Genomic DNA, 18,919 nt, shown 5'->3' with positions numbered 1-18,919 from the left:
CAGCAGATCAGCTGGAACCTCAATGAGGAGCACAGAATAAGTTAGATGAACTTTGTCCAGATGTATGCCAAAGCATCATTTTATGAAATCATGGCACAGCTACAGAAAAGATTCTTTAGCTATGTCAAGGACACCAGCGCACTGCAGTCTCAAATGGCTCGAGTGACCTTGCTGTTTGGGAAACCAGCACATGAAGGTTTGCCCGGTTGCTTGGTTGTTCACAGTGGTGAGGCCCCGGCAATCACAAAGGAGCTCTGTGGTGTACTGAATGATTATGTTGATGACTTAAGATCACACAGCATCACAAAAATAGAGGGACACACCAGACTGTTAGTTAGTCCATCAGAGCACATCATGTGTGATGAAATAAGGAGCAGAGTGTGTCGCTTTTTGTGTGGGTTTTTACTCCGGGTGTTCAGGTTTTCTCCCACTTTAAAATGTCTGAACAGGGAATAAATCTTCACTGTAAATTAACTGATTGATAAATAACTGTTGAAAATGTCAAAAATAAAATACTAATTAAATTTCTGCTCATCTCTCATTTTCATTCATACATGTAAATATGAAACTACTAATTTATTTGAGCACCAGCAATGGTGTTAAAGTTCTAGTCATTTAATGGTGCACTGTGAAATATCTGACTGTAAATTCACAATAAATTACTGACTAACAGTTTCATTACTTTCACAGTAAATTAAGCTGACGATTATTGTAATTCTAGTCATATGCTGCTGTAGAATTTCTGTACCTAACTGACTTTTCACCACTGTATCTGTTAAACCAGTAATGAAACTATAGCATAAAAAGGTTAAATTAAAAAATACATCAAATAATCCAGGTATCAAAATGTTCAGCTCTTCAATGACATTCATGCTTCTATTCAAAATTTTTCTAAACTTCATACTTTTGAAATATTTAGCTTTATTCTGAAAATCTTGCCCCATTCAAATGAATGGTAAAATTCTACTTCAGCATAATTTCAGCTATTAAAATGTTCAGCTCTTGAAGGAGATTGATGCTTCTATTCAGCATTTTTGTAAACTTCATACTTTTGAAATATTTAGCTTTACTTTGAAAATCTTGCCCCATTCAAATGAAAGGAAAATGTCTACTTCAGCATAATTTCAGCTATCAAAACCATTCAGGTGTCAAAATGTTCAGAATTTTCAGGGCAATCTTTCAGCACTCAGCATCCATACGCATTTTCTTCAGAAAATGCATTTCTCTATTTTTATTAATGTGGTTTTAGTTTGGGAGTAATTTGAGCTTTATGTAACATTAGCAGTAACCAGAGCGCGTTCTGCTGAATTGATAATTTACTCATTAGTCAGCTAATGTTAGCTTTGAGCTGGAGGCTGTCTTTTGTAGAGTTTGTCACAATCAGGCATCCATAGTTTACATCACCACTAAGAAACAGGGCATGGTGGGTGGGGAAAAGGCAGTTAGTAGTGGCCTATGGTGTCAGTTTGGTGCTACTGGGCTCTGTGGCAGCTGAAAAGACATTAGGTAGAGTAGCTTTAAGTAATGCTTAATAAATGCATAGTTCATTCTGATTGGATGTGTGAATCATTACAGGATGTATCATGATTCCTTTGGTTAATTTTTAAGAGCTGACATGATTATCTGTAGAGTGAATGAATAATTCTTCTGAATTGAAATTTTCTTAACTACAAACTAGTCAGTGCTTCCATCTTAACAGTGAGATATTCACATTTGCCTGCAAGTATTCAGATTTTTAGTTTATTCTTATGTGGGTTCTGAAGAACAGATGATCCAGTCCCCACTGAACACTGACCCCTCCTCCTCTACACACTTATAGTATATACTAGATGCACATGAACACCCATAGACAAGATTCAAATGCACATTAATACAATATGCACTTCATAAACATCAAGCAGATTAAATGGTCCCTATGGTAATAGCTTTGCAGTATGTTTTTCTTAGGGCTAGGGGCAAATGTGTGGCAACACTGAAGGTACATGTAAAGGATTTTCTGCATTGTTACCAATATGCTGACAAGTAGGCTACACAGCTTTCTTTATTTATGTGTAAGCTGCAGGCAAGCAGAGGGATGAGCCTGTCAGTTCTCCCAGACATCTTTTTATCCAGGCATTGCCATGCTCTTATGCTCAGGGCAATGTGTGGAGAGAGCCTTTAATCTGCTGTGGTAGGAAGACAGCTTTGCAGAGAGATAAGCGCTCTTTTTCTCTGGCTGTGGGCTTATTCACAGGGTTCAGGTGTGAATCATTTGGTGTGATCTGCAAGTGCATCTAATCTGTAAGAAATGTTATGAGATATCTACTAATTTAGTTTTGCCGCCACCATATAGGTGTAGATTTTCTGCTAATTGTATATATATTTTTTTACATATTTAAATGCATATTATTGTCATTATTCCTTAAATAAGTGCTAAGTGTCACTAGCTTTGAACACTTTCTTTTTCTTATTGCGTCCCATACAGTGGCACTAATGAGCAGCCTCCATCAAAGGCTGTGGAAAGGGCAGCACTTACCCCACCCTTAAATGGCCACTGTCTCAAGAAAGGAGAGAGAAGTTTGCCTGCACGACAGTCTTGATCTGAATGGAAACATCCACACAACCAGTTCCGCTGCTGTGAATTCTTGGGACAAAACTGAGGGCCAGTCCTGCCATGGAGACAGTGAGATTGCACTTGAAGATTCTGAATTAAGATCAGAGCAGAGTCCACAGTATTTCAGTCAAGGTAAGGGACAGACCTGGATGTTTCTATTGATCGTGGTCAGGGGGAAATACATCTCTAAGACAGGGTTTTGATAACTAATTCAATTTTTGATTCAGTTCCAAGTTTATAAAATAAACTGATTTATTAACGTCAGATTCTAATGAATAACATGTCATTAATTAATCATTTTATGTTTTTTTAATTTTAATATTTTTCCATCAAAGTGTAGCTGCAGTTTAGAGTAGGTAGCCGTTTACTATAGCTAGAGACTAAATCTTTCATCTCTATGGCAAAACTTTACATTTTGAAAGTTAATATTTCAGAATAAAAATTCAAAGTTGATGGCTCTTACAAAATACAGTATGTGAGATAAAAAGATAGCACTAGAGCAAGTAAAGCTTGAATTGACTTTTAGCTCATATGGTAAACAGTGGATGCATTGTGCACTGATGACAGTTAGCAACAAATACCCCCAGCACTACCCGTGGATCTCTTTTTGGTTGTATCGCAAATCCAGTTTGTCTTTTTACTCTACATGTGATTCAGTCCCCCTCTCTCTTCTTGCTGACTGGGCGACTGTGGTTTGGTGATTAGAGCAGTCGTCTCCCAACCGGAGGGTTGGAGGTTCAAATCACAGTGCCTGCAGTCCACATGCCCGAAGTGTCCCTGGGCAAGACACTGAACCCCCAGGTTGCCCCCGATGGTTAGAGCCATCAGTTCAGTTGGCGCCGCAGATGGCTGCCTCGGTTCTGTACTGGAAACAAATTCCTTGTGTGTAACATACTTGGCCAAATAAAGGTGATTATCCACCGTCCCTGCTTTCTGGTCAAGGTGTGAGGTGCTGACAGTTCAGAAGCAGGGGTCATGGAGGGAGAAGATCATTCAATGGGGTACATCAATCGAAGCCCCTCTGAAGTTGAGTTTCTGTCGGGGAGACAGGAAGGGCTGACAGGAGCCCACAACGAGCAGATGAGCCTCAAGTGCTCTGAGGGCATGGAGAACAGTGACTCTCTGGTGTCAGAGCCACTTCTCTCACCTAGATCCAGAGCAGAGGGGCCGGGCCTCAGCTTCAGGCCGGCATGGGCCTTGGCCTTTTTTGGAGAAGATTGTTTTGATCCAGAGGTCAAACAGTATGTAGTGAATCTGGGACAGCACACAGGATCGCCATGTCTGGATGTGAAAACACAGGTGGGTAAACCTGTGAAGACTACTACCAGTGAGTCATTTGTGACTTTAACTCTGTGTGCGAACAAACAGCAGACTGCATGAAGTGACTGACTTATTTATCAGATTCTTTTGTGATGAAACATATACAGTATCATTTTTTTATTTAACACATATTGCAGTAATAGGTAGAGAGTTGTGTATATTATCTGTAAATGCTGATATTCTTACTTTGTTCATAAACTTTAGATTGAAAATCCTGTGCTGGGAGTAAGTCAGTGTTTTAATTTCCATTCTTTATGCATTTTATCCATGTATTATAATATATCTAAGTGCTTATTGAATGCAGTTTAACTTCCTAGTTTTATTCATCCCTCACCAGGTCTAGTTTTATGAATAATTGCAGGAAATATTTTCCTATCTGTAATGAAGTGGGGCCCGGTCAAGCTTTGGGGTAAATAGGATGAGAACATGTGGAGGACTTGAAGATAATTGGCGTTTTATTCTCTCCAAACTGGAATTGAATGTTAATGTTGAACTTAGCCCTTGGCAGAGGAAGTTATTGTCATCTGCAGAAGAATATTAATGAGTAGTCTTTGTGTTTGCACACTTTGATGGCACCACTGCTCCTCCAGAAGGTTTGTGTAACAGCTGACAACACACCTTAAGAGCTTTGTTGCTCTGACTTCTCACTCATTTCAATTCAAAAGCGCTACTATGTTCTGTTGCCATGGTGAAGAGGGAAAAAAATTGGTGCCCCATACACAGTGGAAACACCCGAAGGCTTCTTTCAGCGAAAGGCATGCGCTGTTATTTTAGGGCCTTTGTGCGATTCTGGATGATTTCCTTTGAACAGGAACTGCAACAGCAGCTAATGACTGAAACAAGGAATCTAAAGAAAATGAGAAATTTCTACCAGAAGCTGATTCAACAAGAGAGAAAAAATAAAGGTTGGATGCCCATTTCATAACAATGCTAGAGTACCACTGTGACCTAATAAGCAGTTTATGCACTGTTGTCTTAAAGGTTCAGAGAGCAAACTGACGCTGTCCAAACTCAAGTTACAGCTTGAGGAACTCAGAGCCAAAGTGATCTTCTTGAATTGTGTGAAGAAATACCTAGAGGTAGTAACACAAAGTACTACAGCTCCCCATGCTGCCATTTCTCATGCATCCCCCAACAATCTCTCTCCTCTAACTTTTTATATAACTTGTTAACTATTTGTATTTCTGCAGATTTTGAATGTTGACCAGTGGGGTTTGGAAGTTTCATTATTAGACTCCTTGGCTGCCTGTGGACCTGGCTCTTTGCACCTCCAATCCTCTGAGGACCCTTCTGTTCTGAGCTTTGGTGCTAGCGCTCAGCAGGGTGGATCTCCTCTGGGTCTCATGGCTTATCTCTACGCCAGGTATTATTGATGAGCATTTACATTTGCTATCTATAAGTCAGGAGGTCATATGATAATGTTGATGGCATCAGGTAACCTCTTTGATGGGAGCTGTGTGTTCTATTATTCATCTTCTAATGGGTCCAACCAAGGATTTCACAATAACTCAGGTCAGAAAATTTCTAGATTATGGCAAGAAACCAAGATGTTACTAAAGCAGAGGTTAAGAGTGCAGGTGTTTGGAACAGTTTTCACTGGCATGATAATTCATATTTGGTCTAGTGTGTTTCTGGTCATGCTGTGTGGGCTTGAGTCAAAATAAACTTCATTGTGTGTGCTCATGGTAATGAAGGAACATGTCAGGGCAAAGTGTGGCTTGCCACTATGTTCGGAATAGTTTTTGAACAACACTGAACCTCTATGGTGCCAAGAAATATGATAAATCAAGCTGGTTGTCCAGTGTTGTTTTTGGTCTTTTCATAGGATTTGTGGACTCTGTGTGCCAAATACAGTTTAATTATGTGTATGTGCGTCTCTCTCTCTTTTTCACCACTGACCCCCACACTCTTTTTTGACTAGTTATGTAGTTGGTCACATGCAGTATATTTTGTTTAAATGTCAGTAAAATTAAATGTCACCACCCTAACTTTAACCCTAATCTGTAAACACTGACGTTATTACTGAAGTATATATCTGAAGTCTGACTTTTTGAGCATTGACATTTTTTTAGCCACTTTTAGTTCCCCCTCCTCCAACTGAAACTGGTTTTACAGTACTTTTACTACGTCTCCCACATGATCTGAGAAAAGCTGATTGTCTGTTTCCTCATGTTATTTTATTCCATAATTTGCTGTCGTAGATATGTTTTCACTGAACAATGTTACTAATCTGTTAGTTTATGAACTTTATACAGCACTTCCTTTATACCTATCGTTTCTTCTGTACTCCTGAACAGTTACTACAGTTCATAATTGATAAATTCATCAGTGCTGCAAGGTACAGTGTATCTGTATGCAGAGTATATTTACAATGTAGTCTTATATTGTCCATTAATTGTATAATGTGTGTTTTCTATGCCAGAGAAGGTCCAGACATGTCAGGAAACAGTGAAAAGATCTTCCATCACGGTTTAGACCTGCTCCATTTCTGGATAATATATTGTAAAGCAGTGGATTGGACACCAAAGTCCAGTCTTGTGGCTTCATTAGAAAAATTCCTTAATACTGAGGTACATAAATTTCTACCTGCTGTATTTTATTTCCCTCTGGATTTTTTTGTCTAAAGTTTGAGTTCCTGAAGGATCCACACTTGTCTTGGTGGCTATTGCTGCTCATGCTAACTACCCAGTTCATCTTCTGTTTATTGGAGTGGGAACAGCAGTTTCGGCTGTTGGAAAAATCTGTGTGTCAACTGACTTTACAGTTTAAAAGAGCACGTTGGTCAGCAAAAGTAAAGTTCTCAGTAAACATTTCAACTCAGAACACTAAAGCATTTAATTAGATTATAAAGCATAACAACAATCATTAGTGAAAGTGTGTTGAACTCTAAAATGTAGTTTAAGCTAGTTAAAAGTCGATAGGTTGACCACAGCAGCTTTTTGAACATTTGTTATGCTTGCAAGTATTTCTAACAAATTCACACTGGCTGCATTTTATAGTTGCCTCATTTTATTTTCCACAGGTAATTCCTGTCGACAGCTGGGTGGAGGCCCTTCTGACTGCTCTCCACAGCCCTCCAAGTGCAGCTTGTAGCCAAGGAAGAGGAAGCCTAATCAGCACTGCGGAAGATGATGGCACCATGTGTGTGCACTCATCTACCAAGGAAAAGGTCAGTGTATACTGATGAAAAGTAATGATGTATTTTTTTACATTTAATCTGCTCGAACATGGAAACCATATTTAGTTTTTTTTTAGACAAGATCTGCAGGCTGACTTTGTGATTTTAAGTAAATTGTATTTTAACTATAAATGTCATTAATTCTCCAGTCTTTCTGCTGTTGAACAGGGGCACCCTGCATGAAATGCACAGCACATTTCGCCATTCTTTATTTCTCTGTTCCTGTCATGTTAGTGTTTACATAACACAAAACATGTTTGTGCCCATTTTCAATTACATTTCAAAATTTTTCAGTGGAGGATTTCAGGACTTGGGGAGCCCTGTACATCTGTAGAGTAGTGTACTGAGCGCACAGGCTCTACGCTTTCAGTACACTACCCTACTCACAAGTGTACTTGTCTCTTTCTACCACTAGAGGGAGACATGTCTCCATAAATGTAAGGGCCTGATTAATCAGCTCATGACATATTTTGTGGTGCAGGAAATGTTCCAAGGATGTCATCCAGTTCATTTCCTCAACTCTAGAGTGCAAGGAGTCAAGGACAAAGCCTTGACCCCGAATATAATGTTTTAGCTTTAAATGCTGTCTACAGATGACTGTATTTTTAAGGACACTTGTGCCCCTAAATGAAAAAAAGTTAGAGGCATAACTAAAATTTAGGGGCACAGTTACTTTTTTAAATTAATATCATTAATGCATGTCTTTTATAAACATTTAATATTAAAAATATAGTGTGCATAATGCACAGGGGCAAACTGACTTAAAAGTCATTATTAAAGACCTTTGAAATATAAGACATAGCCTACAGCACTTGGGACATCACAGAGACCAGGGTGCACTGTGCTACATGATTGCATCCATTTGCATCCATCCAAACAGTACAGAGTTTACTAATTAATTTTACAATTTGAAAATAGAGTTGGAGATTGACAACATTTGAATCTAGCATCAAATTAGTGATGGAATGAAATTTAACAATATTATTTTTTTTATATGAAAAAGGCATGATCAGCACTGGCTAAAACTGGATATCTGCTGCCTGAATGTTTTGTGCACTGATTTATTAAATATTATTTTCAAATGAACACATTTATACTTATATTTTAAATATGAACACTTTTGACTCAGACTGGCACGAGAACCCATCTGGTGACACACCATCACTTACAGCCAGTGTCAAATGTTACAAGAATCATGTAGTAAACAGGTATTAAATTAACCATGATGATGATTTCTAGAAGAATACATGACATAGAAATACCTGAACATACATTATATTTACCTGTATATATTTTTTTTCATTATATAATCTAATTGTTATTTGTCCAATTTGGTAACGGCTTCTATGATTACTGGAGTAGAACAACTTTATCAGAAACATCTTTTCATGACCGTCACCACAAAGTAGCTCCAGCCTCACAAATGACCCTAAAACTGAGTGGACACACTAGCAAGTATCAACAAAAACTCAATACTTATGAGTAAGATATTTGCTGTTTACTGTTGTTCAGTTTGCTTTGTATTATTCTGTATTTTTATGTTTTACTTTACTCTCTCTGTTATACAGGTGCAGCTCAATAAATTAAAATATCGTGGAAAAGTCCATTTATTTCGGTAATTCAACTCAAATAGTGAAACTCGTGTATTATATACATTCAGTACACACAGAATGAAGTAGTTTAAGCGTTGGGTCTTTTAATTGTGATGATTTTGCTCACATGTAACAAAAACCCACCACCCAGTTCATTCCAGTTTCCTCCATGGTTTTCTTTAGTTTTGCTTTAAGAATGCCATTGTCTTTCCACTAACCCTGCAGATTGTGGTTTGACAGTGGCCTTCAGCTCATCTGCATTTTTTGGTCTCTCATTTTTCTCTTGACAATACCCCATAGATTCTCTACGGGGTTCAGGTCTGGGGAGTTTGCTGGCCAGTCGAGCACACCAACACCATGGTCATTTAACCAACTTTTGGTGCTTTTGGCAGTGTGGGCAGGTGCCAAATCCTGCTGGAAAATGAAATCTTTAAAAAGCTGGTCAGTAGAAGGAAGCATGAAGTTCTCCAATTTTTTGGTAAACGGGTGCAGTGACTGTGGTTTGCAAAAAACACAGTGGACCAACGCCAGCAGATGACATTGCACCACAAATCATCACAGACTGTGGAAACTTAACACTGGACTTCAAACAACTTGGGCTATGAGCTTCTCTACCCTTCCTCCAGACTCTAGGACCTTGGTTTCCAAATGAAATACAAAACTTGCTCTTATCTGAAAAGAAGACTTTGGACCACTGGGCAACAGTCCAGTTCTTCTTCTCCTTAGTCCAGCTAAGACACCTTTGACTCAGGAGTGGCTTAACAAGAGGAATAGGAATGGAATGGAATATGACAACTGTAGCCAAAATTCTTTGGAATTTGTGGGTTTTTGTTAAATGTGAGCAAAATCATCACAATTAAAAGACCCGACGACTTAAACTACTTCATTCTGTGTGTACTGAATGTATATAATACACGCATTTCACTATTTGAGTTGAATTACTGAAATAAATGGACTTTTCCACAATATTCTAATTTATTGAGCTGCACCTGTAGAGTATGAGATTAGAATTCAAACTGGACATTATAGCAGTGAATACAGCACCAGACTGTTTAATTTTAGTTTAATTTTTTCCCCTTCATTTCATCTTTCTGTAATAAAACTGTGAAGTTCTGAGCTCATCACTTTGGGTACTTTAATGAGAGTGTTAGAATTCCTTAGGAAACCAGAGCAGAGAAAAAGCTATACAACATTATCCTACAAATAAACAGACTAGCTACCTTCTATCTCTTATGTTTTAAGATTTGACAGGTGTTTGTGCTGGACATAGTAAACCATATAGGCCTACACTTAGATGCCACATGAACATGTATGATTCATGATCCTCTGCTGACCATTATGGGCAAACATCAACCCAGTATCTAACAGTTAGCTATTAGCCTAAGGAGCTCCATAATTAACACGTAGGCTACCGGCAGTATACTGGAGTCTGTAGGCAAAGCTGAAATGATAGCTGCTCTGTAGGTTTAGGCTCGTTTAGCAGGTGTTTTGATAAATTGCTCTCACTGGCTTTTAAGTCACTGAAGTTTTATTCCAGTCTGTCACAGGGCTACAAATAGATTAACATTAAAAACAGCCTACATATGTATTTTCTATGCCTGTAAAATAAGCAATGCTGAACTGGCCTGTGGTTGAATTTCTCACCCCTGGTGTTTTTGTAATATCTAGTTAAACATGTCTTGTTCTAGTGTTACTATGATTCTCTCACTATATACAGTATGAACATACATGTTTCTGGAAGGACAACATCTAATGACTTTATTTTTTTAATCTGTTCTTCTGGTTTTTATTTTTTTTTTTATCTCATTTTAATGGAGTCATTTACCTGGACATGAAATGTGAGAAATAATGGAAAAAATACCTGGAGCTTAAGGTGATGTCTTTTAATAGTTTTTTTTTTTCCAATCAACGGTTCCAAACCAAAGAGACAGAGAAAAGAAGCATGTCGCATCTGAGAATCTGCAGACATACACTGTTTGGCATTTTGTTTGATAAATGACTAAAACAATGTCAAATTAATTGTCATTTTCTGGCAATTTTTTGGTATATGTAGATGTTCCTACATTTCTGTTTTCTCTGCATTAGGAATGTGTCTCACTGCATCCTGCCAGCAGATGGCAGCAGTCTTCTTGTATGTGAGAGGACGCCATGGACAGCTATCTCCAGTGGCTGCTCGCATATGCTGACAGTGTCACTAACCGGATCTCTGCTGAAATAGTCATCTGTGACTCTGTCAAGGTGAGAGGAAACATAACTCATAAAAGTAACTTGGTCAGTTGAAGAAAAAAATCATCCATTATTGTCACAGGCCGTACTTTTGATTTCTCATCGGGTGCAGACAGTCAGTCACAGATTGCCTCCATATGTGCTTTCTGTTTCTTCTCTGATCTCATGGTTAAATGGGTCATAACATTTAGAAACAAGAACATTTGCATCTGTCCTTCAGCTACATTCTCATACTGCCATATAGACGCTAGGCTCAGTTAGGACATCTGCCACCCATAACATTATGACCACTGACAGGTGAAGTGAATAACACTGATTATCTCATTACACTGGCACCTGTCAGTGTGTGGGGTGTATTAAGCAGCAAGTGAACATTCAGTCCTCGAAGCTGATGTGTTGGAAGCAGGGAAACCAGGCAAGTGTAAGGATCGGAGTGACTTTGACAAGGGCCAAACTGTGATGGCTGACGACTGGGTCAGAACATCTCCCAGACTGCAGGTCTTGGTGGGTGTTGCTGGTCTGTAGTGATTAATACTTACAAACACTGTCTAAGGAAGGACAAACAGTGAACAAGCAACAGGGCCATGGGTGCCCAAGGCTCACTGATGATGAAGTTGACCTAAACTTTTACATTTTTTTCATCCTTTTCAAAAGATTCCATTTTCTTTGAATTTTTATTAAAATGGTTGAAAATAAGAAATACTGTACATTGTTCTCTATGAAGAGAAACATTCAGTGGCTGTAGTGGTGATATCAAACCTAGAGTGCGGAGGCTGTTGAATGTGTCTAAAACATTATCTCTGACTTGTCCTCACGACCACAGATTTCACTCCTTTAACATAGGTTTTTCACTGAATGGTCAACATTGTGTGTTCTTCCTGAGTAGAACTATGGAAGCAAACCAACTGCTGCATTGACTCCTGTGTACACACTATTAGGCAGGTGGTCATAATGTTATGGCTGAATGGTTATACATTCATTCAGGTTCTTCATCTTTTATACTGTCATGACAACTCAAATTCTCCAGCTGATGCACCTAAACTGTCTGTGGTGCTTCAACTTGAGCTATAGAGTTATTTCAGTTGCTCTTTAAATGGCACAACTGCTTTCATTGTTCACCCTTGAAGTACATTCAGTGCTAAATATAATTGACAGTTCACCTCCTTTCACCTCTTACTCTTTAATCCAAAAATGCATGGATGTTTTTCCCAAACACCTCTACATAACCATGGTCTCTAGTGATCCAGTGCTTATGGAGGGAAAATTTAGCCACCTTATATTGTTTGTAAAACTTTTCAGCATGTCCCGGATCATCAGTTCCAGGTCATCCATCCATCCATTATCTATAGCAGGGCTGATACTTAGAGACAGACAACCACACATGCTCACACTCACTCCTACGGACAATTTAGTCACCAATCAACCTAAGCTGCATGTCTTTGGACTGTGGGAGGAAGCTGGAGTACGCGGAGAGAGCCCACGCAGGCACAGGGAGAACATGCAAACTCCACACAGAAAGGCTCCAGGTCGGCTTGGATTTAAACCCGGAACCTTCTTGCTGTGAGGCGACAGTGCTAATCACTGTTGCAGGTCATTTAAGGGTTAAATGACAGTTCAGCTGCTTTCATTTTTCACACTTCAATGATTACATTCAACTACTTTCAGTGCCTACATATAGGATAACAGTTCAGCTGCTTACAGTCTTAGTGCTTAAACCAAAAAAATAATGAGGGATGCCATTAATACAAATGTAGGATAGTACACAATGCATTGATAATACCAGCTACATGTAGTATCTTTCTTATGTTTCAGTTGGGCATGCCTCATTATGCAGTCTACTATAGTCCCAAGAAAAGCACACCAGGGTAAAGGGCTACTATATTTTTGCATTTTGCCTTGTTTAGCATTTTTCTTTTTCATTGCAAAATTTCCTCTCTTGCAGACCCAAGTCATTTTGCTGACCAAGTATCTGTGGATAGGAAAACACTGCTACGAATCGAGGAACTTTGCCACAGCCATGCAGGTCCTCAGAGGTCTGGAAAATGTGATTGTCAGGCAATTACCAGTATGGCTGCATCTCATAAATTACTCCTCATACGAATTCTTGAGTTTGTGTGTAATAAGTCGAATGCCTTCAAGCTGAATGTTTTCTTCAGCTGTGATGGAACTCGGTTGGTGTTTAATTAGTCTCAAACTAAGAAATTAGCATTGATGTGTGCAGATATGTAGAAAGTATGAGTGCAGTGAGGAGGAATATGGCCTGTGAAAATGAGTAATTAAAAAATCCCAATTAAAAGGCAGCAGTTTTGGTTTCATTTAATTGTGAAATGTCCATTAAATTTCCATATTTTGATCTAAAGGTAGGCTGTATTCATTGATTCTGGTTTTGCATCAAAGCCACAGTACAATAAGTTTTCATTCTTCTTCACCCTCTCTTGCCGACAGGCTTGGAAACATCTGTCTTCCAAGGTGTGTGAGATCCTGGAAGAGCTACGATCTGTACAGGTGTGTGTGTGCGTCTGAGCAGGCACGTACGCATGGTGTTTGTAACTGAAGGGCAGGCTGGTCACATATTGTGAAACTGGGCTGCAGGGCAAACAAATCAATAGAAAAACTTCTTCAAGCACCCCGCCTGTGTGCTGTAAGCTCGCAGCTGGCTCCGCTTCTGAAAGTTACCCTCAAAAGAACCTTATGCCTTAAACTACATGAATCACTCTTTTTCAACTTTCTTGTTTAGCTGTAATAAACGGAGACTGTATGCTCTCTTGGCTTTGACAAGCAGAGAAGTCAAATTTGTTGAAAACCCTCATTGTCTTTCAGTCATATTTTGCCACTGCATTGTACATTATTTTTGCTCCACGAGCACCTTTGGCTTAGTGGGAAATAATTTATTTACTATGTGGATGCATTGTTCTCTCCTCAAGTTTTTCTAAAGAGTGATGGCCTGTGTCTGATGGGGGGAGAACACTCAAGAAGGATGAGGCCCACCCTGCCATCAGTGCACATCCTGGCCATGCATGTACAGCAGTGAGAGACTGGAGCCTTCATGCTCCTTACTGGAGCCTACAAGTGGCCCGAGCTCAGGTGAAGGGAATTATTTTTAGATTCTGCTTTTATCTCAACTTTTGCTCACTATTGTGAGCTATAGTAAACAGAAGTCAACATGAACATAAAATTCTCTGCTTGATTAATAATTTGTCTGCTACGGTTTTACACCAAAAAGTTTTAATAAACTACTTACAAATTCTGCTTTTCTCCATGAAAAATGCAGAATCTATGAAGATGCAAATATTTTTCAGTACAAAGGTTGCTACAAGCAGGATGCCTCTACTTCATTTAACAGCAAAGTTCAGTATATGTGGATGCTTCTTATTCCACACTGTAAAATCTATCCTGGGATGTGCCCAATCTGCTCCCTTTATCATTACAACAGTGATTTCACTGCAGGTTGGAATTTGCACTAATTTTGTTAGAAGTTGAGTGTTGATGAAACATGTATGCAGCCAGTGAAATTAGCCTGATGCCTGACCTTTAGTGCCCCAAAATGTGAACACTTAGTGTCATTAACTGGACATTATCTCTCACCACATCCTGAGTATCCATCTATGACAAAGTTGGCCAATTTGCTATGAGGATGCATTTTCCTGTGTCCTTCTCCTTCACTTCAATATGGCTGACCAGATGGTGAGGTCACAGCAGGTGGCCATTGCATGGCAGTGGCACAGCTGTTGAATCTGGATTGTTGGTAGAGGTGCCAGTGTTGCACCAGATGGTGCCCATGGGATGGCATTTGATTGGAAAAGAGGTTTTGGACCAGACGCTGAGAGGTGCCTGGGTGTAGCCAGATGCTGGGGTCAGGTGATCTAGCAGGGAAATGCAGAGGCAGCTGCTTACTGTGGACCCTGGGTTGTCCCTGCTTTCTCCAAATCAGGTCACAAACAAAGCTGCTAAGAAGAAAGAACCTAGATGTATATACTGTATTTGCATGTTTTCACTGTGCTCTTTTCTTCTGTGTTCCCATTTTTGTGTTGCTCCCTGCATCCATCAATTCATTCATATACTGTATGTTTTTAGAAGCATAGCAAGGGTTGTGAGTCAGGTCCACGCCTTCCAGGAGGCAGGATACCCCTACAGCCCAGACCGAAAGCTGCAGGCTTACCTTTCGGTGCCACATCACCCAGCTCGCCTCCTCTGACATCCACCTCTTAGCTACTGACAATGATGCCAATTTTCAGCAGCCCAGCGAGCAACAAACATGCAGTATCCAGGACACGCTGAAGAGAGTAAAGGCCACCTTCCAGTGAGAGTTGCCCCAAGATGCATCTCAGAGCCCAGAGTGAGACTACATCACCAGGTCAACACCCCATGTCCAAGCCCAGACTTAGGCTCCATGGACCAGCCACAATCCTCAGATGCCTTTGGTACCGGCGGCACAGCAAACACCCGTTAACCTTAGTCCGTCATACCTGTTTAGACTCCTAGGCAAAGTATAATTACAACTCATACCCTTTAGATTACACTTGTTTAGCTGTTGATTACATGTCTTATCCCTTGCAAATCTTTTTAATATCTAATACATTTTAAGGGGCAATGTCATCATATCATTTGCAGTGATTCTTCCTCAACTCATATACTGACATTATTTTAATCATTATTTGTGAGCCGGCCTTGTTATGTAGCTGTTAAGGCATCCTCATATTCATACATGATCTGAAAAAGGCAACCACACTGAATGCGTGTCCAGCTTCAAGGCTAGATTACAGATGTGGCAAAGTAGAAGACTGCACCAGGGCCTGAGATCTCCAGCCCCCCAGAACCCACAGGTTCGCTGTGAGGCAGTGTGATATTATGATAATATGATTTGTCTGGGGGTAGGCACCACTTAAGTAGAATATTAACTGATATGATAAAGCCATTAAGATGGAATCTTTCTGTTTTAACCTTGCTACTAATGGCAATGTTAGTCTGTGGTCCACCACTTTGATCCAGACTGAAATATATAATGGAATTTCATGGTCCTCAGGAGATGAACCCTACTAACTGTGGTGAGGCTGCATTTGCACAGACTTAATTATTTCACCTGATAATGTGCTTAAAAGGTGCGTATTCTTAAATTATATTATTCTTGATTAACTCACAGCACAGCAAACTGGGAAATGTGTTTTTCCAGCAGAGGAAATCAGCACAGTCCAACAGAAAGGGGAGGATCCACGGGTGATTAGAGACCTGACAATCATGTCAAACATATAAATGAAATCTGTTCGATGCTGCTGAATTGTGATGAACTTGCTGGAAACAAGACAGAATAATCAGACTGAATTAAATTTACTGAACATTTTTGCTTAACCCACAACAGGTAGAAATGTTCATTCACCAATTTACCAAGGAGTCTGACCAGTCAGCTTTATATAACTAAATTGGTTAATTAACATCTAATAATTTCATCTAAACAGCTCAAAGTGAAATAATTGCATTTATTTTGTCAGTAGTGTGTCATGAAGGGCAAGTGCTAGATAATATTTTACAGTTACAGAGAACACAATGAATTTTCAATGTGTAAAATGTTAATTGAGAAATGATGTTCAGTCACTGTCTATTTTTCTATTTTCCTGCCTGTGCTCTCTGTTCCATGGTCATCTGCCACGAAACACACCATGAAGATGGAATGTGACGCACTATGAATATTTGCCTAATTTGGTCAAATAAATGAGATTTTGCAAGCCCTTTCGTGCCAAAGCATATTATTGTCACACAGTAGTTGTGATAGAATGGCTGCATGGCAGGTTACAGCCTTTTTACATCTGTCATTGTGGGTTTGTGGTGGGAGAGTTGAAGCTTGGGTTTAGCTCCTCCTCTTTCCACTGTAGTGTAAAGGCTGAACAGTACACAAAGCCTGACCACAAGGACAATAAGTCACTGTATTAGAATATTTGGACACATGCATCAGTATAGCCAGGCAAATTTAACCCTTGAGTTTTGTTGAGGTTAACTTCAAGTGTTTGGGGTCCCACAGATGCAAAATCATATATATATATATATAAAGGTCATTCACAGACAAAGAAATAGAGATATACACTGCCAGTCAAAGGTTTAGACACACCAACTCATTCCAGGGTTTTTCTTGTTGACTATTTTCTACTTTGTAGAACAATACTGAAGACATCAAAACTAATAAGTAACACATATAGAATTATGTAGTAAACAAATAAGTGAAACTCAACCCTGCTCAAAGTAGTCACCTAGAATGGTAACTACTAAAAGAGGTCTTCATATTGGAAGTTATACTGTATCTGTTGCATTAATAAACACTTCAAAATATATCCATATCTTACATCTGTATGTCATAAACTATATTGTACATTTCCATTCTGAGTAAATGTTCAATAGAGGGACTTGAAGGAAAGTGTGTCTCCTTTACTTTGCCTCAAGGTTCTGAATAGTTTTTGCACTGGCCCAGCGTCCCCGTCATAACTGAATGTATTCATTTACTGTGTGAGTTATAAAGCTGATTGTCACTTCCAGGCAACATAGTAACGTTAACTAGTGGATCCAGACTCTGCTGTCTTAGAAAAAATTAGAATACAGTGAGTGCAGCGTTGCCTTTGGCACAGACAGAGCCCATGAAGTCGGCGCAGTGTGAAGGCGCGTTTTATTGTTATCTAACATGGTCATGGCACATCTTTAAAGTGTGATAGATAAAGAGCCCCAAAAAGCTGAAGGGGCTCCTGCCTCCACAGCGACAGATCACCGATAAAGAAGACAACTTGGCCCAAGCTCTTATCTGCATTGTCATATATAACTAAGTGATTCGTTTTGAGGCTTTGTCCTGAAGCTGCTGCATGCAGATTGTATTTATAACCTAATTTACTGAAAATGTGAAGCAGTCGATTTATAGGTTTTTTTCTATGAGCTTGTTTGCGCTGAGAGGGTTTTCTAACCTCCCTTGCAGCTTGTTTTAGCATATTTACATGTGAACAGGCCGACAGTCAGCTGTAATTGTGCTGCTAATGTAAAACCTTTGATCTGTAATGTTTGAAGCGCCTGTGCCAAATGCTGGCTCTCTGGTCGCTGGCGCCAGCGCTCACCGGGGTATCGAAGACGTCATTACGAAACCACTGAGGTATTGTGTTTGTTTGATTGGACAAATAAAACAGTGACGTGAAGTGTTCGCAAGTGAAATTTGTCGACTTTTGTGAGACTACAATGCAGAAACTGCTTTTGTCGCTTTATAAATGGTTTCAACGTTGGGTTTAACGCACACAATCGTTTTCCTTATTAAACCCAATTGTTTCCAACTTGGTCGAGGTTACATGTCAGTTGTAGTCCTGGTGTTTATGCTTCTATCATGACAGACAGTTAATTAAGCCTGAAGCACAAAACTCTAGCTTTTGTCTTCAAATTGGAACACGGTGAATCAGCCATAACCAGAAGTCAAATGTCACAGCTGTGATGAAAAACGAAACTAAAACCGAGCCATAATATCCTGTAGCGCCAAATCCAATTAGATTATCTAGTAGAGGTCATTTACTTATTTAAACCCAACAGTACAAATGCAAATCCTGCATTGCATACATTTTACTTAAAATTACAGAAGATTTGGCAATAAAATATACTTTCAGAATTGAATTTCCTCAGCGTACAGAAATGTCCACGCCAATAGTCATAGTATGTAAGCAGTAATATATTTTAGTTTGTCAAGGCAATGTTCATTTTAACCAGTTTGTGTGGTTTTAATTGTTTAATGTAGAAGATATAAACTGTATTTTATAAACTGATCCTATATTTTCTATCTAAAATCTCAGTTTGAAATGTAGTAACTATAGCTGTGAAATACACTCACCGTCCCCTTTTATGCAATTCAATGCAACACTTCCGCCTTAACATCTCTGTTTATGAAACTCAAACTGTTTCACTCTTTTGTGAAAATGTCATAAAATTCGATTATATGTGTTAGGTATTTTTAGTCAGATAGAAATTGGATAGATACTTTATGTATTAGAAATGTTTAGT

At 39.2% G+C, this 18,919-nt stretch overlaps 1 protein-coding gene across 9 annotated transcripts in view; it reads left to right on the top strand.

The window, feature by feature from the left end:
- The window catches only part of LOC109960251 (uncharacterized), a 36,411-nt gene extending 19,761 nt beyond the window's left edge, over positions 1-16,650 (top strand). The window contains exons 8-14 of one of the 9 annotated variants that reach the window (XR_002274969.1): positions 2,465-2,725; positions 3,536-4,992; positions 5,104-6,483; positions 6,936-7,082; positions 10,769-10,921; positions 12,852-12,942; positions 13,355-13,416. Coding sequence is in view for 1 of the 9 variants with exons in the window: in XM_020600211.1 (XP_020455867.1) it covers positions 3,569-3,892; positions 5,104-5,276; positions 6,336-6,483; positions 6,936-7,082; positions 10,769-10,822 (846 nt within the window). In the remaining 8 variants the exon portion in view is untranslated. The other 8 variants (XR_002274964.1, XR_002274974.1, XR_002274972.1 and 5 more) reach the window with 8 other exon arrangements.
- The last annotated feature ends 2,269 nt before the right edge of the window (positions 16,651-18,919 follow it).

This window comes from Monopterus albus, unplaced genomic scaffold, assembly GCF_001952655.1.
Source record: "Monopterus albus unplaced genomic scaffold, M_albus_1.0 scaffold3.1, whole genome shotgun sequence".
Lineage (NCBI taxonomy): Eukaryota > Metazoa > Chordata > Actinopteri > Synbranchiformes > Synbranchidae > Monopterus > Monopterus albus.
Note: the sequence above shows the minus strand (reverse complement) of the source record. Positions and strands in the feature narration are given on the sequence as shown.